Raw genomic sequence first — 19,345 nt, 5'->3', positions numbered from 1 at the left:
TGAGGATACAAAGAAAGTCAAAAGCAGTACTGTTTTTAAGGACCTTACATTCTAATGAGAAAGACAGCCTATAAGTCACTAGGGTACATAGAAGATAATTACAGAGTAGATAGAAGGCCATCAGCAGCTAGGGGATCCAGAAAAGTTCTCCCTCAAAAAGTGAGAATTGAGCTGAGTTTTTAAGTTAAGAGGTAGAAGTAAGGGGGCAGAGAATCCTAAGCTTGGGTCCAATCAATGCAAAAGTATGGAGATCAGAGATAGAGTATTATGTTTGAGGATAGCCTACTGTTCCTAAATCATAGAATGCGTGGAGGAGCGTAAAATGTAAGAAAATTGGAAAAGTAGGAAGGGGTCAGGTTATGAAGAGTTTTAAATGCCAAACAAGAGTTAATAGAGGAGGTAATGGAGAGTCTACAGGTCATTGGGCAGAGGGTAAGATGGTCAAACCTAAACTTTAGAAAAATCATCTTGGCATCTGAGTGGAGAATGAATTGATATGATGAGAGACTTGAGTTAGGAAGCTATTTAAGTAGTCTGTGTGAGCTAATGAGGGCTTGCAGTGGGGTTATGGCTGTGTAATAAAATAGAAGCCATGTATGGAAAATGTGAAGGTAGAAACAGTAATTTTGGGCAACAGATTAGATGTGTAGTGTGCATCAGAATGAAGAGCCCAAGATGACACTGAAATTATGAGCAGGGTAACTGGGAGCGTGGTGGTGCCTTCTGTTCTAATAGGGAAATGGGAAAGTTAATAAATTCTGTTTTAGACATTGAGTCTGAGATGAATTTGGGGACATCCAGTTCCAGATATCCAAAAGGCAGTTGGTAAGTGACCATAGCTCAGGAAAGATAGTAGGGCTGGATATATAGATCTTGGAATCATCTGCATAGATATGGTCGTTGAATCCAAAGAAACTATTGAGATTGCTGAGCATACAGAGAAAAAAGAAGAGACAAAGTCTTGGGAAACACCCACAGTTAGTGGGTGCAACACGGATGGAGAATCAGCAAAGGAGATTTAGAGAACATTTAGACAGATGGAAGATTCAGGGGAAGTTTCTGTTGTTAAAACCTAGAAGCAAAAATATATCCAGGAGCAGAGGCTAATAATGTCAAAAGCTAGAGAAGGGATTGAGAAAAGGTGGGGCAGCTAGGTAGTGCAATGGATAGAGCATTGGCCCTGTACTTTGTCCAGTTTAGGCATGAGATAAGGCTTGATGGTCCAAGCAAATTTCAACAAATTCTTGCCCTTGGTTAGTTTCTCCCACCTTTCTACATTGTCCACATCTATTTAGCAGTTATCTATACTTCTCTGTCACACTAATAAGAATATTAAGGTCAGCTAGAGGCCTAGTTATTCAGTCTATTTAGATTGAATCATTTGCCCCTCTTTCAGCCTTTTGACCCCTTTCTGAATTTCTCATCATATGTCTTCACTAGGCTGCAGTTTTCTCAGCTGTAAAATGAGATAGTTTAAGTAAATGATAATAACTCCCATTTGTAAAATGCTTTGCTGTTCACCGGATGATTTCTTCACAATGTTCTTTTGCATAGGCAGAGGAGAGGTTATTATTCCTGTTTTACAAGTGAAGAAACTGAGACTTAAGGAAGTAAAGTTGTTTTCCCAGTCACTATTAGAAATATCCCAAATTTAGAGCAGGAATCCGCTCTCCAGTTATTTCATCTCGTGGACCTACATCTGCTTCCAGACCTGTAGTCATGGCAATCTCACCTCACTGAGACCATTCCTCTCAACACTGTTGATGTCCTTCTGTGAGGCCAAAAGCTGCTTTTCTGTAACTCTCATTCATTGCTCTTAATTCCTTCCTCAGGGATGAGCCTTAAAAAAATCTCATTCCTCTTCCATATGACAGTCCTTCAATTATTCAAGGACTGTGGTGATATCCCCCTAATAATCACATCACTGACTCCTATCAAGCTTAAAATCCACTTCAATGCTTGCATGTCTTTCATATTATTTATTATCTGTCTCCTCACAATCACTGTTAAATTTCATCTTACTAAGTTCAGCCTATCATATTAACCAATTAAAATTTTTTCAGAATCTGGATTCTGTAATCCATGATGTTAGCTATTTAAATGAACCTTCACCTGAGCCATCAGGAAAATCATTGAACAGAGCCCTGCCCCACTAGAGGCTTGTCTTAAATTAAAGGTGTGCCTTGAGGTCTGAATCAGATTAAAACATAATTGGGAAATGTTCAACAAAATAAATAAAAATACAATACACCATAAGTAATGTTAATTTATGGTTTTCAAAGTCAACCTGCCTCAGGAATCTGCTTCTATACGACTGACACTGCTGCTCTTAGTTGTTGTTGCTCTATTAATCACCATTCTTTGGGTACAGATTTTCAGCTAGTGCAAAACTCGCCTCACCTCACTTGTCACCTTTCCCATAGCTCTCCATCTTGTCTGTTAATCAAAAGGAATTTATTAACTGTCTGATCTGTGTGAGGCACTGTAGTGGCACTCAGGTTACTTGGGACAAGCAGTCATTTTGAGAGGATTTTATTTTCTAACAAAACAGTTATGACCACAGTAGTGGTCATGTATTCATGCTTCTCCTGACAATGGGCTCACTCAGAATGTCTGACCTTGATCAGATAAAGCCAGACTGAGTTGGATTTCCTGCCGTCCACACATGTGTTTTCTTGCACTCTTGTATTGTGGTTTTTAAGAGTGGATGTTATGCTAAAGAAATGAATAAAACTTCAGAGATACTGCAGCAGCTCTTGGTGTGAGGAAGTAAAGCATTTCAAGTATATAGTCAAATAGGATGAGAAATACCAGAGCACAAAGAAAAAAAGAATACAGTAAAAAAAAAATGGAAGATAATTCCAAGAACTGGTAAACTGTTGCTGCAAAATGACCTTAATTATTAAAAGAAGAGTGAGAGAAACATTGGGGGTGAAATAGCAGCCCCCATTGCTGTGGGGGAAAAAAATGCTTGTCATGGGCAGGATGGGACAAAGACTGGAGTACTGGAGATAAAAAAAGTAATTTTCACTGATAAAACTCACTTCTCTTTCACCACCTTCTTTGTCAAGAGGGACTGGGTAGCAAAGAGAGGAAAACATAGGAATGCATAATGGAGAAAACCACATAGTTAATGACTATAAATGTGATTGCAATGAACCTACCCATAAAAAAGAAAGGAATAGGAAAAGGGATTAAAAAGCAGAATCTAACAATATTCTATTTCCCAGAAACATTTAAAACACAAAAATTCATACAGAGTTAACATAAGGAACTGGAACAAAAATCTTTTATGCTTTAGCTGAACTAAAAAAAAAGGTAATCATTATTTCAGACCAAGCAGCTACATAAGTAGATTTGATTAATAGAGGTAAACAAGGAAACTATTATGCTGAAAGATACCATAGGCAATGTGTTAATAGTATTGAAAATGTATGCATCAAGTGACCTTGTATCTAAATTCAAATTTTTTTTTTGATGAGGTAGTCAGGGTTAAGTGACTTGCCCAAGGTCACACTGTTAAGTGTCTGAGGCCATATTTGAACTCAGGTCTTCCTGACTCCAAGGCCAGAGCTCTATCCACTGTTCCACCTAGCTGCCCCATATCTAAATTCTTAAAGGATTCATGGAGAAATAGACTGTAAAACCATAAGAGTTGGTGATCAGAGTGTAACACTTTCAAAGCTAGGCAAATGTAAGGAAATAAGAAAAAAATTAAGAACTTTAATAGAATTTTTGAAAGTATAGATTATGATAAATAAATAGATATATCTCTGCTGTTGTTTGTATGGGAATACAAAGAATGCACATATCTCGGCTTTAACATGGCACATTTACAAAAACTGGCCACAGGTAGGCCATAAAAACTTGAAAAAAACCCCCAAAAACAGAAAAGCAGAAATGTTATAAAAAAAATCCTTTACAAGCCACAGTACAATAAATATTGTATTCAACAAAAGATCTTTGGTAGCAGAGTGGATGAGTATGAGACCTGGAAGGCCTGAGTTTGAATCCTGCCCCAGGCTTACTAGCTGTGTGACCCTTGGCAAGTCAGTTAACTCCAGTTTCCTCATCTACAAAATGGGGATAATAATATCACCTACATTACAGGGTTGTTATGAGGATAAAATGATATAACATTTGTAAAATACTTTGCAAAATGTTAAGTGCTATAAGAATGCTAGATAAATATTATTGAACAAAGGATTAAAAATTAGAAACTAAATAACTTAATCTTAAAGAATTTGTGAATCAAGAATAAGTCATAGAAACAATTGATAATTTCATTAATGATAATGCCGTCAGTGGGACAGTTTGCCAAAATTTTGGGACTCTAGCCAAAGCAATACTCAAAGAAAACTTTTATCTCTAAACACTTTAATCAACAAAAGAAAGAAAGTACAAACCCAGTGAATTGGGAATGTAACTTTTAAAAATACATAAAAGCAACAAATTTTAAAGCTTCATTTAAACAGATCCATTGACATTAAGTTGTATGACCATAAACAGGATTATATCTAAGGTCCTTGAAAACTATGATCCACAATTACATTACCTCTTTCAAACTTAGTCTGTTCATCTCTATAAATCAAATTGTTGATACTTATATTATAAACTGCACAGGGTGATTCTGGGGATCATGTTTTACAAACCTTATTATTATCAGTGTGAAATGCCTTAACTGGCTTTTAAACTGAGTTCTGATTTTGAAACCAGTATCAGGATGCCTTTACCAAGAGTGCAGCACCCATTCAAGGATCTCACTTTTCCTGAGGTTCTGAGTTGGATATTAAGGTATTAACTACCTTCTTTATAGCTTATAATACCTTCCACAGTACAGGAGAGAGTAAAATGTAACTTTTGCATTATTTTTGGAAACCTAAATATGCAGTTCACTGTACTCTTAAGAGTCTGCACGAAAGGATAATGAACCCTCCAGTTTCTGTATGAGCTCTTTGGTAGCAGCTTCTTGCTGTACCATCTCCAGCCTTATCTGAGGTCTGGATACTTGATTTCCACTCTGCAGAAATACCCATTCTTTCTTTAGAAAGCCCAATTCCATCATGATGAGGCAATGTTGGATAGTTATAAAGATGTTTCAAAACTGGTATTCCCACAGCTTGTTCAAACAAGTTTCCCTACTTCCCTATTGGCTTTTTTTTTTTTGCTTCTTCTCTTTCCTCCACCCTAAATTTCACTGATGCTTTTTTTTTCTGGGTACTTGCCAACAAGTTTTAGAAGCTATTAGCCTTTACTCATTGTGTGCTCCAGAGCAGATTTTGCTATTAATTACCTCACTTTCATTTGCAGAGTTTAAATTCATATTTCACATTCTTGATGAAACAACAGACTACACTACACTAACCCAATAGGTTTTTGTTTAGTTTTGTTTTTTACTTGACCTTTCAGACATTTCAAACTGGATATCCAAGTAGACATCTTAAGATAAACATGTCCAAAACAGAAATCATTATCTTTGCCTCTAAACCCTCCCTGCCTTCTACTTTCACTATTACAGTAGAGGGCAACATCATCCTTCCAGTCCCTCGGGCTCACAACCGAGGAGTCAACCTGGATTCCTCACCATCTCTCACCACTGCCCCCAAATCCATTCTGTTGCCAAGGCCTATCGATTTCACCTCTTCGACATCTCCTAAATACACCCACCTCTCTGTGACACTGCCATCTCATACCTGGACTGTTGCCGTAGCTCCTTCTGGGTCTTCCTGCTTCAAGTCTCTTACTCTTTATTTAGCCACCAGAATGTTGCAGACCTATGTCACTCCTCAATAAACTTCAGTGGCTCCCTACCATCTCCAGGATCAAATATAAAATCCTCTGGTATTCAAAACCAAACTCCCTCCTACCTTTTCGGTCTTCTAACACCTTACTCTTCAACAAGTACTCTTCAATCTAATGACACTGGCTTTTCCTCCTGGCTTTTCCTTGAACAAGACACTATCTCTTGGCTCCAGGCATTTTTTCTGGCTGTCCCCATGCCACCTCAATTCCACCTGCTGATTTTCATGGCTTCCTTTAAGTCCCAGTTAAAATCCCATCTTTTATAGGAAGCCTTTCCCAAACTCTTTTAATTCTATGCCTTCCTTCAGTTAATTATTTCCTATTTTTCCATATATAGCTTGTTTGTATATATTTGTTTGCTTGTTTTTTCCTCCATTACATCATAAGTTCCTTGAGTGTAGAGGCTATCTTTTGCTTCTGATCTCTCCAGTGCCTAGCACAGTACTTGACACAAAATAGGCATTTAATAAATATCTATTGATTGTTAATTGATTGATTAAAAACTGTTACATTGGTCAAAACTTTTCATGTGTTGGATCCTTTTGGAAGAATAATAAAACCGATAGACCCTTTCTCAGAATAATGAACACATAGGATTACAAAGAAAACCAAATGTTAGTGAAAATAAAGATGTATTTTTCCCATTCAAGTTCGCAGACTTCCTGAACTCTTTCCATGAACTCCTTCTGTGGACTTGAGGGTTAACAATCCCTAATTTAATTCAGCTTCCTCATTTTATTAGTAAGGAAATTGAGACCTAGAGATGAGGAAGGTTTTGCCATGGTAACACAGCAAAGTAGTGGCAAAATCAGAACTTAAAATTTTATCTCCTGAAATCACCCAGGTAGTACTGACTGATTTCTTTACTGTCTATATTTTTGGTACCATATCCTCATTTTTCTGGAATGGTAATGTGAAGCAGCATGGCATAGTGGAATGAGCCCTAGACTTAAGAGTCAGGAGACTTGGATCCTAGATTAGGTATTATCGCTAATATACACACACATGTGTGTGTGTGTGTGTGTGTGTGTGTATGTGTTTGTCCATGCATGCATGTGCCTGTGTGTGCACACAAGTGTGTGTGTGTGTGTGTGTGTGTGTGTGTAATGTTTAATCCCTTTCAGATTCAGTTTCCCCCTCTGTCAACTGAGGGACTTGAACTCCAGTTTTAATGTATCATTTGATCTCAGAGGGCCCTTAGAACTCTGTACATTTCATTTTTTGTGTATGATTCAGACCTCTTAAGTATGCATTCTGTAATTACCAGTCTTTATGTTTCCATTCAAGACTTACTACCTCAAACAGTACAACTCATATTCTTTGTAAAATAATATTTTATTTTTCTAAATTTATATCTCAGACCAGTGCTCTCGGAAACATGAATTATTGTGCCGCCCCTTTTATAACTACTCATTTGCCTTCAAAATAGTTTATAATAAAAACTCCTATTGTTGCCACAGCAACAGAAATTTGCTAAAGCCTTTTCTGCATTGACTGCCGATGGCTACAAGCTCAGAGAGATGGAAAGTCTCTTGTGGTATATAGGAGAATAAAACCATGCATTTGTTTCCCTTGCTGTGAGATGCAGGGTGTGTTTATTTGGGTTTTACCTGAAATCTCTAGTTCATTTGAATTGCCTTCTTTGTGCTGTAAAGTATTGGGTTGGTTACTTTTTTGCATAGAGCAAGATTTTTTAAAAATTTAGTATAGGATTCTTTACCTCATCTCATTATTCTTTATCTATGGCTCATAGACAAATATTGTACAATTCCACAGAAAACTTCCAAGAGTTCTAGCAACTATTGGACAAAAAAAAAATCTCTTCATATATTGTGTTTTTTGTTGACTGAGCTAAGGAAATTTAATAAGAGAAAAATTTATGTGAATCCCTCCTCCATTCTGGAAAATGTGAAGTTTCATTATTCTGCAGCATAAGTTTGGATAGAAATGTTTCCTAAGCTTATTGTTGCTAAAAATATTTGTAGTTTGGGAAAGTATGCTTAAATCTGACCCCTTTGACCATCTGCACATTCTCAGTAACTGCTTTAGGTTCTTCAGCAGCTGGAGAGAGGAAAAGGTTGGGAATATCTCTCTGTGTATTCTTTACTCCATCAATGGAATGGTCTTCCCATTGTAAAAACAACGACATTTTTCGGGGTTATTTATATTCTTTGCTGTCCAGCAAAGATTAAAATTTTTCTGAGACATTTTTACATTTTATTTTTGGTCAGGAAGTAGTAAGGAAGAAGCACAAAAAGCAACGAAGAACTGAAACACATGGGGTTACTCTATTTACTAATTTTTCATTGCGTTAGAAGTAAAGTTTTACAATAAAATAAATGATTCAGTACTTAATAATCATTAAAATAAAAGATCAGGCAAACAAAAATAAATAACAGAATCATGCCTAATACTGTGAACTTCAAACTGTTCACTATCTAAGGAAGAATAGTCATGCTTGATCATTTCCTTCTGATCTCTTTATCCTCTTAAGTCTATTTATCAGAATTTATTGACCTTATTTTTATACAGTTGCGTATGTTGCTACTTTTTTCATTCTGTATTTCTTTGTACTTTATTTCTTTATATTCTTGTCATTTCCTGTACTACAGAAACATGCCTTTGTATTGATATATCACAGTTTGTATTGATATACCACAGTCACTGAACATAAAGATTTTTTTCCAATTCCTTACTGTTACAAATAGCACTGTTAATGTGCACGTTAGTACAAATATTTCTTTTTTGCCCTTCCTTTTAATAAAATCCTTAAGAAAAAAATCCTAATAATGGGGTAAAATAATATGATCAGTTTTATGCCCTTATTGGCAATTGCTAGAATTTTTTCCAAAGTAATTATACCAATTTGCAACTCCATAAACAGTTGACATATATTTATTATGTTGTCTGTTGTATATTGGCGTGGATGTTATGGATTCAATAGGATTATAGAATAGAATCACAGAAACTCAGTCCATCTGATCCAACCCATACTTGAATAGGACTCCCACTAAAACATTTCCTGACAGCCAGTTCTCCATTCTTTGGTTATGAAGTCCTCTTTTTTGGAGGGAACCTGGAGAGCAAACTTACATATCACATGAAGATTCAAAAAGTACTTTCCCCCTAACAACCCTCTGAATTAGATATTGCAAATATACATTTTACAGGTAAAAAAAACTGAGGCTCATGGAGGTTAAGGGACTTTTCCAAGGTCATACAAGTAGTTAATTGCAGAGCCAGGACAAGCACTTAGATCTCTTAACTGTTAGTCCAGTTAGCTTTCCTCTAGATCTTGCATTTATCAGAAGTAGAAACATCAAATCCAATCTTATATGTTATACTCCTAGAATTTAACATCTGGGGACAAAACAGGTATAACTTTGGGGAATTAAGATTCTGTGTCTAGTTTTCCTGTCTCCTCTGGGCCATTAATCCAAAAATATATATTTGAAAAGACCAAAGTCACAAGTTTGATGTCAGCTAATTAGTTTTGCAGTGCCCAATGTCCAGAGACATTATGCCTAACTCCAGTTAGCTAATGTGCAACACCTGTAGCTGGTCACTAAGGCAGAGGAGAATACAAATGGATAAGTGAAAAGTTCAGTCCTACTTCAGTGCATTGATGCATCTGTGATGGCCTCAACGTGGATACTTCTTCTAGTGATATTGATCACACCCTATCTACACCTTAACTCCTGTGTGACTTTTGTCCATGTTGTTGTTCAGTCATTTCAGTCATGTCCAACTCTTTGTGACCCCATTGGGGTTTTCTTGGCAAAGATACTGGAATGGTTTGCCATTTCCTTCTCCAGCTCATTTTACAGATGAGCAACTAAGGCAAATAGGGTAAAGTGACTTGCCCGGAGTCACACAGCTATTAAGTGTCAGAGGCAGGATTTGAACTCAGGAAGATGAGTCTTCCTGACTCCAGGCCTGGCATTCTATCCAGTGGGCCACCTAGCTGCCCTGCAACTAGGACTTTTGACTATATCCTCCTGTAAATTGTCGCATCCTGGGGTATCTAGATGGTGCAGTGGATAGAGCACTGGCCCTGGATTCAGGAGGACCTGAGTTCAAATCCAGCCTCAGACACATAACACTTAACTAGCTGTGTGATCCTGGGCAGGTTACTTAACCCCATTGCCTAGCCAAAAAAAAAAAAAACTTGTCACATACTGTCCACCCAACATAATGAGGATATGTCTTTAGATCTCTTGACATTGTGTAGGCACTGTTGCAGCAAGCCACCTAAAACATCAGTTATCCCTTGCCCTCATTATACGACTAGCCTTTTTTCCATTCATATACATTTCTAATGACTTCTTGTGTAGTTCTCTCTTCCTTCTATTCAATTTGTGGCCCAGTTCGTTATCCGTTAGAAAAGTCTGTCCAAGCTAATATGTACTCATTGACCAACTCTGGGCTATCCTTCCAAATGCATATCATAGTCTGAGCAAGAAGCATATTTCATCCACTTATACTTAGGTAGTCATCTGTTTGGAGTAATTAGGAATCTTGTTTAGTTGGCTCTGCAGTCCAGGTTTAATGCAATTAACACAGTGTTATCTTCAGGTAGAAGTATCTGGAGACCCTCCCCATCTATGGAGAATACCTCTTCCATTTAGACTCTGTACTGGATGTGCTCCATGATAGTGACAGATACCTAAGCTTCTCCCTCCCTGCTTTATGTATCCTAGTAGTTTTAGTCTTGTGCCAAACATAATACGTAAAGTCTCTCTTCCACCCACCAGCCCTTCAACTACATGAAATGATAATTGATCATGTCCTCCTAAAAATCTTATTTTTTCCAAACAAGCAATTCTAAGCTCTCCAATAGTCTGTGTATGAAATGGCTGTTAGCTTCCTCGCCATTTCATTTTTCATCTTTTAGATGAGCATCCTTCATATGTATAATCAGAAGATCATGGAACCAAGCTAGTTCTGTTCTAGCATGTTCCAAGGAATCTCATGTAATTTTTTTAGTCAGTAACAGTGAGCACAGTGGAATCTTTTCAATCGACTCTGTGACTTTAAAGATGTAATCCCCTGTACAATATGATTTGTAAAAGCATGCCTATCCCTTTCTCATTCCTTTCTCAAGGATGGCCTCTATACACATGTATTCTCAGAAAGGTTTAAAGTAAGTGTCTGGATCTCTATCTTTGCTCCCTTTTCTGAGTTTCCTGTTGCTGTTGCTGCGGAAGCCACATCTTACTTTTCTTTGTTTCAGACCAAAAATAGACATCCCTTAGTCATCCATTTCTGAGATGATGAGCCTCTCTATACTTAGGTAATTTGGTCCTTAGAAAGCAGTCTAATTTTAGGATTATACTTGAAGCCTTTTGAGACTGATAGAATCTGTAAGCTCTTGTACCCTGATGGCATAATCTTTGAAAACCTAGTAGTATTTCCACATCGCAGTGAAACTTTGGAGTAGGCCTTTGTATAGCACTACCTAGCTGGAGGATGGGAGAAAAGTTAGGTTTGGAGATGAAAGGGATGCTGAAAATGCAAACTGTATATCAACTAGGGATTAGTAACTTCATCTTCATATATAAAAAATGACATCTGAGAGATGGATTAACAGAGTTGATTTAAAAAAAAAAACTTTACAGGTTAAATGATCACAAATTCCTTGAGCTAAAAGTGTATTGTAGCTAACTAAAAGAATTAATACTATCTGAGGCTGTATTAATGTAAGTAGGACTACTAATAATAGTAATTTTATCCACTTTCCTAGTGTTTCACCAAATATTAAATATAAAAGAATAACAACAGGATACTTATGTTTAACACTCTTCTATCTGAACTGTGTCAAATAGATGAAAATGAGATAATAGTATTGAGGGTGATGATGAAAACAGACACATATAAGGCTTCCAAGCCTGCAGAGCATCCAGTCCTCACAACAGCCCACAACAGTGATAAAGGTATTATTCCTGTTTCATGGTTGAGAAACTGAGTGTAAGAGAGGGGAAGTGCCTTGGTCAAGATCAGTAGTTAATGAGTGTTTGACATAGCATTTGAACCCAGGTCTTCCTGAATCCACAGCCAGCGCTCTGTCCACCATAAAATGGTAGTCCCATTGTCCTCTGCACTGAGTAGACCACATGTAGGTTATTATGTTCAGTTCTGGATATCTCTATTGATTATTGACTAAATTGATGCTCATCTAAAAGATGAAAAATGAAATGGCGAGGAAGCTAACAGCCATTTCATACACAGACTATTGGAGAGCTTAGAATTGCTTGTTTGGAAAAAATAAGATTTTTAGGAGGACATGATCAATTATCATTTCATGTAGTTGAAGGGCTGGTGGGTGGAAGAGAGACTTTACGTATTATGTTTGGCACAAGACTAAAACTACTAGGATAATTGAGTAGGAGGTGAAGGAAACAGAATTTGGCTCGACCTAAGGAAAAATATTCCTAACAATCAGAGCTATCCTTTAGTTAAATGATCTACCTGGTTTGGTTGTGAGTTCCCCATTACTACATAGGTGCTCAATCAGAGACTTGATTACAGCTCTTCTGGGATGTCAGAGAGGCAATTTACACATCAAGAAAGGGTTGGAGTAAATGCTTGCTGGTATCCTTTCTAACTGAAATTCTGTGATTCCAATTATTTTATATGTAAAAGATTTCTATAAATTGTCGTGGTTTTGATTTTGTCATTGGTGTGCATGTCATGACTTGAATTACTACAGCAAAATTAATTCATCATCCCACCTTCTGGTGATGAGCATTCCCCAAACTAGCCAGGTTTATGCTTGGACTACAGACATACGGGCTGCTTTCAGGCCTGTAGTAGAAGCCTTTCCAGTTTCATAGACATTGTTAAATTTTGTAGTTTACTGGAATAGCTTTCAATAACCCAGGATCACTTTCACACCATTGTCAGGTATTTAAAAGAAGTAAAAAAAAAACTTTAGAAGAGGATATGTTTTCATATATACAATATGTGCAGGGTAGGACAAAAATTGATCTACTTTTATTGTTAAAAATTTGAAATAAAAAACATTTCTTTGAACAGTAGAATAAAAGATTATGGTCTTCAACTATATGATAACATTTGCCTCACTCTGTGTGTGTGTGTGTGTGTGTGTGTGTGTGTCTCCCTTTCAGATGTAAACTCCATCAAGTTCTACTTTCTCTCTTATTTCCCATAGTACCCTATGTGGTGCCCTGCATAATAGCAGTACAATCAAGACTCTTTTCTGAATGTTTCTGACTATTATCTGAGTATTATTTTATGAGTATTCTGACCAGTCCCTTCTAGCAAAAGATCACTTGTTAAAAACATCTAAAAGTATACAATGGATTCTATTTTTATACAGAACTCATGGCATACTAATTAATAAAAATTCATTTCCTTGTGCATTTTGGTGACTAGTAGCAGTTTTTCAAATAGTGTTGTGATAGACTTCATCCCTCTATTAAAAGTCTAAAGTTGCTGTTAAACTCTTAAATTTCTGAAAAGCATGTCAATTATTTATTTTCCTAGTGATGGATCCCTCAAGCAGGAACAGGGAGACAAAATAGTATTCTGGATACTTTTGATGAAGAGGTTTCCTCGAAATGTTTAGTTGTTGATAGCTAAGTCAAATTTTGTTTTTGTAGGATTTATGATCACTTTTAGTAAAATACTGCCCCTCCTTTTTCTTTTGGGAAGATATATGTTTTGTGTCTATACCCATGGTTTGCCTCTTCTATAGTCATTTTTAATAGGGCTGGTTTGGCCTTTTGATTTTTGGTTTTTTTCCAATTTAAAAAGATGACTGTGTGCGCTGGTCTATGAGGGAAATGGCACAGCAGAGCCTCCAGTCAAACAGGAATGTATTTTGGAAACAGGCAAATTCCCAGATTAGAAGAGGCTCTGGGACAACTGAGCTCACTCTGCATGAGTAATTCTGGGTGGTTGTTTCGTGCAATAAACTGGGAGGTTCGAAGCTTTCAATGAGCTTCATTATTAGAACCCCTCCATACTGGTGTTAAGACATGTAGGAAGTAGACTGTTTAACATTGGAGTGAAGGTTTTGCCTAGCTCTGCCTTTGCTGGAAACCCTTAAGAATTCCTACACTATGGGAATCTAACAGATGTGTAACTTCTCCTGCATTCTAAGTATTTTAAATTATGGCAGATAGCCAAGATTAGTAATCTGCATAGCAGAACAGAAAGGAGGCGGTAGTATAATATTGAACTTCAAATAACCACTGTAATAGTAAGAATCTGGTAAGTAACTTGCTGTGTTATTTACTGTTTTTTTCTTCCAATTAAAACAACATATAGATTTTTTTCATCTATATGACTAAAAATTACTATCATTAAAAATTACTATTAAAAATACTATTGCGTATTTCTTTAGTCTTTTGTTAAGGTTATTACTATATTCAAATGTAGCTGAAAAACTATAGTTAGGTATTTGGCAAGTTTCAAGTTGGCCAATTAAACTGAAATTTAACTGTGGGTCCCCATAGTGTACTAATGCTTTTGTTTTTACCTTTCTGAGTTTGGTAAAAGAGCTTTTTCCATATGAAGAATCAGTGGTTCCAGACATGTATCTGCTTGATAAATTGCTTCTTGGGATTTCTCAGGGTAATTATACTTTGCCACAAGCACAGAATGAATTTTTAAATGCAGAGATTTTGTTGTTATTTATATCCCCTCCCCCAGTCCTGCTCATTACCATCTGGTTTGTTTGCTTGTGCTTACCCCCATGCCTGTGCTTTAAGTGAAATCTTCCGTTTAGAACTGAAATAAACGTGATTGGTTTGAAACCCTTTCCTACTGGCCCACTATTAAAGAATCCCTTGCTAATTTTTTCCCTCAGCTACTTTGAGCATACTGGCATTGGGAGAACTGTCTTAAGGAGGTTTTCAGGGTGGGGTTTAGAGTACGCTAACACACAAATGTCAGTTCTCCTTAACCCAGTTTATTGTCTCTTTAGTACAATACTGGAGGAGGAGAAGCTTCAGCAAGAAGAACGAATGAGAATGGAATCCAGAAGGCAGGTCACAGTGTCCTGGGATTCAGGAGGCTCAGACGAAGCTCCTCCCAAGGTAGTCATACTTATTGATTATTGAAAGCTGTTTTATTTCATATCTTTAAAGGTGTCAGTGATTCTGTAGTGTTGTCTTTGCAGAAGAACCAGAGGATCACTTTTTCAACTACAGAGATCGTATTAGATGATCTGTTTTGTTCTCATAACAAATTACTATGCCCATTAATTATTTCTCATTTTAGCCTCTCCTAATTTCCTCAACATCCATAAATATGTTAATAGACAGTGTTCAGATAGATGTTGTTTCAAGTCTAAATTCAAGGCTCGTAAGTTAAGCTAAACAAAGCTTCTCTTTTGTTTCTGTCTGACATCTAGCTTGCTTCCCCTCCTTCACAAACATGAAATTTGAAATAGAGGAGCCTGGCTTACAGCAAAACATTTTTGTCCTTAGCAAATAGAATTGTCTGGGATTCCACTGATCAGTAAAATCAAGTTTGCAGTAGAAGGTGGAGTCAGACTGGAAACTGCATGCATTACATTCTACTGAATGTATATTGAAAATAATTTTACATTCTTGTCTGATCAGATCCTTTTTTTTTGAAAACCTAGCTAATAAGATCATTATGCATATGTTTGGTCTTTTTTGTTGTTGTTGATAGGTTGTTTTCTCAGACATGGAAACACATTGAAATAAAATTAGGTGCTACCCTGCTGCCCTTCTTTTGTGGACTTTGGTGCCTTAGTTAGGCAGTCCTCAAACTTTTTGGTTTCAGGATGTGGGTTATATCTATGGATGCTTATCATATTGAAATTTTAAAAATTAAAACATCTTAGTATAAAACAGTTTTGTCCTGGTGTACCCCCTTGAAAAGTAGGGGGGAGGTACACAGAAGGACTACTACTTAGAAAACTGCTGCCTTATGTTAAAGAATGCTCCCCAAAATGTGTCCAAAACTAGTTACTTGACCAAATTAACTAGGTGTTTGACCAAGCCAAATAATCGGTGTCCAGTAAAAGATTTTTGCTGTTTATGCAGAGTCTACCATAATGCAGTTCTTGACTGCTGTATCCTTTTCCTTTTCTTATGATGATACTATAACCCACTGATTAAATAGAATCTTCCATGGTAAAATTGCTAGAGCAAATATTTGACTTTGTAAAGATGTAAATTAAACCTTTGTTTAGTTAATAGTTGACTAACAAGGATTTATTAGCAATTAGGTTGGCTTAGTAAACTGGAGTAAATTCCATGGAATGGGAATTCACAGACATTTGCTAGCCTTTTTTTTTTTTTTAAGTGCTTATAAAATCCCTGGTTTAATGCAATATAACCAACAAGAACAACTACAGCAATACTTTGGGAGCCAAGAGCCCTGAATTATAGCTAGGGGACCTTAAGCAACAATTTCCCTTCCCTGGGGTCTCAGTTTGCAGAAAAAGCTAGCAGGAAAATTTTTTGCATTTTAAAATACTGTGGCAGCGTAAGAAAAAAGTGTTCAGCACCGTGTCTGGCTCAAAGTAAGCAATATGTAAACATTAGCTATTGTTAGCATTTTTATTATTAAGAACAGTACTTAGCATATACCTATGTATATAGACATACAGTGTAGGACATATCCTTGATGGTGAATAAGCTTGCTTTCTGCTATGTTACTAGCTTTAAAAAAATCACTGAAATCAGAAGCTTTGTATTGAATGAGCTCTCTGGTTGTTTATTGGTTTTTGCATGGTTTAAATTGGGCTAGTTTTTGTTTTCCAAGGTTGCTACAAAATGAAACCAGTTAGATTTTTTGGATCTTAGTACATTAATAGTTGAAACATTAGTAATTTTGTTGAGTAATCTCTTCACCAACACAGATTACAACCCATCTTTAACTTATGGTCTTTGAGAATTACTATGGCCTATACTGTACCCTACAGCCAGACTGTAATGAGCTCCTCTGAACTTTGCTAGGCCTGTCCCTGAGCAACAGATATGTAGTCAGTTTATCATTGCACCCCTGCTGAAGGGAGATTTTTCCAAACTCTGTGCCCCAGAGGTACATGGCCTTTGGTGCCCAGAGTCATAATATGTCATGTCAGGATATGAAGCATTACAGTAAAACTATCCAGGAGGCTTGCTCCCTAGAACCGTGAATACCTGGGTTCTAATCCTTCCACTGACACTTCTTTGTGTGACTGTGGGCAATCTACTTTGCCATCCTCTGCCCCAATTTCTTCATCTGTATAATGGGGATAATAACATTACCTGCTTCACAGGGTTGTTGTGAAGATCAAATGAGATAATATATGTAAAGCATTTTGTAAATCTCAAAGTGCTATATGTTTTTATTATTATTATTATTATTATATTGTAAAATGGTCTGCTTAAACAGGAGCCACTCTTCCTAGCTACCATACCTACTCCAGCAAAACCTTAAATTGGACCAGAACAAATCACGAGGAAGGAATACAGTGAGAAACTACAATAAATTACTTTTTCCACCCCAGAACCATAGAAGAGATCAGCTGGAAGGCTGAGGACAATAGGAAATGAAGCCATAGAGTAGTGTAGCCTCCCAGCTAGATTAGATAGTCACAGTCATAGTTTACAAACATTTATGAAGCACCTATTATGTGCTATGAGCTATGCTAAGTATGGGGATACAAAGAAACCTATACCACCAGGGGCGTGTATAATCTCTAAGTCTCTCTGTCCAGAGGTCCCAAGGTGGCAACCTCGGAAGTGCTGGAGTAAAGGTGCCGTGCTCAAAATGGGACCCTGCAGACCCAACCCAAAGGCTCCAAAGCTCCTAGCACACTACCATTAGATGCCAGACAAGGTTTCTAATACCAGGAGGTGGAGGTCGACACAGGAACCCAGGGAACGCAGGAATAGACCAAGCAGGGGCAACCATCCAAACTAAAAATGCAGCAGTCACTAGGCAGAGCCTGGACATATCACAAAGGCTCAGTTCAGGAAGTATGAGAAAACACAAACCACTATGAAAAATTATTGCAAATCTGAAGATGTCCAAAGTGGAGAGAATAACTTTGTAACAAATGCAAGCAGAGACTCAAAGGAAAAAATGGACTTTTGAAAACATTGGAGAAATGAAACAGAGAGTTTGAAGAGGCTTTAAGTAAAAGCTCTGGAGGAAAAAATTAGAAGAATAAGAAGACAAAGTAATGAACCTTACCCAGATCATGGCCTCCCTGCATAATAGAATAGATCAGACAGAAACAGCTAATTCTATGAGACAGCAATAATGGTAGAACAAAAGCAACAGATTGAAAAAAATAGAAGCAAATGTAATATATGTGATACCAAAAACAATTGACTTATAGAACAGGTCGAGGAGAAATAATTTAAGAGTAATTAGATTCTCTGGAAATCATGATTTAAGAAAATAAAAAAGTCCATACACTGTATTTCAGGAAATCATAAATTAAAACTACACAAATCTATTAGAACCAAAGGCAAAGTAAAAATAGAAAGAACCTACCAATTACCTTCTGAAAGAAACCTCAAAAGAAAAGGTCCCACAAATGTCATAGCCAAAATTTAGAACTCTCATATTAAATAAAAAAAATTTACAGCAGACATCCAGAAAGAAGTAGTTTAAGTACCAAGGAACCCCAGGAAAGGTCACCTGAGTGTTGGAAACTTCTAAAAACCAGAGGACATTGCAAGATAGAATTTTCCAAATGCAAAAGATATATATGAAGACCTACCCTACAAAGTTAAATATAATCCTATTTTTAAATGAATCGTTAAATGGAACAGAGGACTTTTAGACATTTCTGATAAAAAGATTGGAGCAAAGGAACTTTGAAATGCAAATACAATAGTCCAGAGAAACCTAAAAAGGTAAATTTGAACAATTGTAAGGTTTAGTTTTTGGTTTTTGTTTGTTTGTTTTTTAGTTTTGTTCTCTCTCCCTCTCTCTCTTTTTTTTTGGGGGGTTAGACAATAGGTGTAAGTGACTTGCCCAGGGTCACACAGCTAGTGTTATGGATCTGAGGTCAGATTTGAACTCAGGTCCTCCTGAATCCAGGTCCCATGCTCTATCCACTGCACCACCTACCTTCCCCAGGAAGGAGGTTTAGGATGATATAATCTTAAAAGTGTAATGGGGGGAAAAAAACAAGTGTCCCCTTAAAATTTTAATGTCATAGTGCATAGCACATAGTAGGTGATTAATAGATGTTACTGATTGTTATCTTCAAAAAGGCATTAAGGGAGTTAAAAAAGAAAAACAGAGGGCCTGAGGATGGGTTGTATCTGTTCTGAGTAAGAAGAGGGTAAAGAGAAGGGAGAATAAAAGGAAGAAGAGGGGGGTGGGATTTGCTATTTCTCATGATTGGGATGCATGAGAAGAATGTACAAAGGTAGAAGAAGAGAAGCATCAGTAGATGAACTTCACTCTTAATCTCAGAATGGATGTATGCTCACACATAGAAAGACATAATCAGTAGTAGGGAAAGTAAGTATTGGGGGATAATAAGAGTGAAAGGAGGAAGTTAAGAGGGAAGATTAATTCTAGGATTGGAGAAGAT

The 19,345-nt window shown here is 36.9% G+C and overlaps 1 protein-coding gene across 13 annotated transcripts in view; it reads left to right on the top strand.

The window, feature by feature from the left end:
- PTK2 (protein tyrosine kinase 2) overlaps nucleotides 1-19,345 on the top strand; it is a 437,298-nt gene that overhangs the window by 355,864 nt on the left and 62,089 nt on the right. For 12 of the 13 annotated variants that reach the window (XM_078153772.1, XM_078153765.1, XM_078153766.1 and 9 more), the window contains one exon: nucleotides 14,753-14,864. In XM_078153772.1, coding sequence (XP_078009898.1) covers nucleotides 14,753-14,864 — 112 coding nt within the window. Of the gene's footprint in view, nucleotides 1-13,795; nucleotides 14,038-14,752; nucleotides 14,865-19,345 lie in introns of those variants that run through there. The other variant, XM_078153773.1, reaches the window with a different exon arrangement.

The sequence above is a fragment of the Phascolarctos cinereus genome, unplaced genomic scaffold (genome assembly GCF_003287225.1).
Source record: "Phascolarctos cinereus isolate Bilbo 61053 unplaced genomic scaffold, phaCin_HiC Scaffold_4;HRSCAF=312, whole genome shotgun sequence".
NCBI classification, from domain to species: Eukaryota; Metazoa; Chordata; class Mammalia; order Diprotodontia; family Phascolarctidae; genus Phascolarctos; species Phascolarctos cinereus.
The sequence above is the reverse complement of the archived record's forward strand: the minus strand, read 5'-3'. Positions and strand labels throughout refer to the sequence as shown.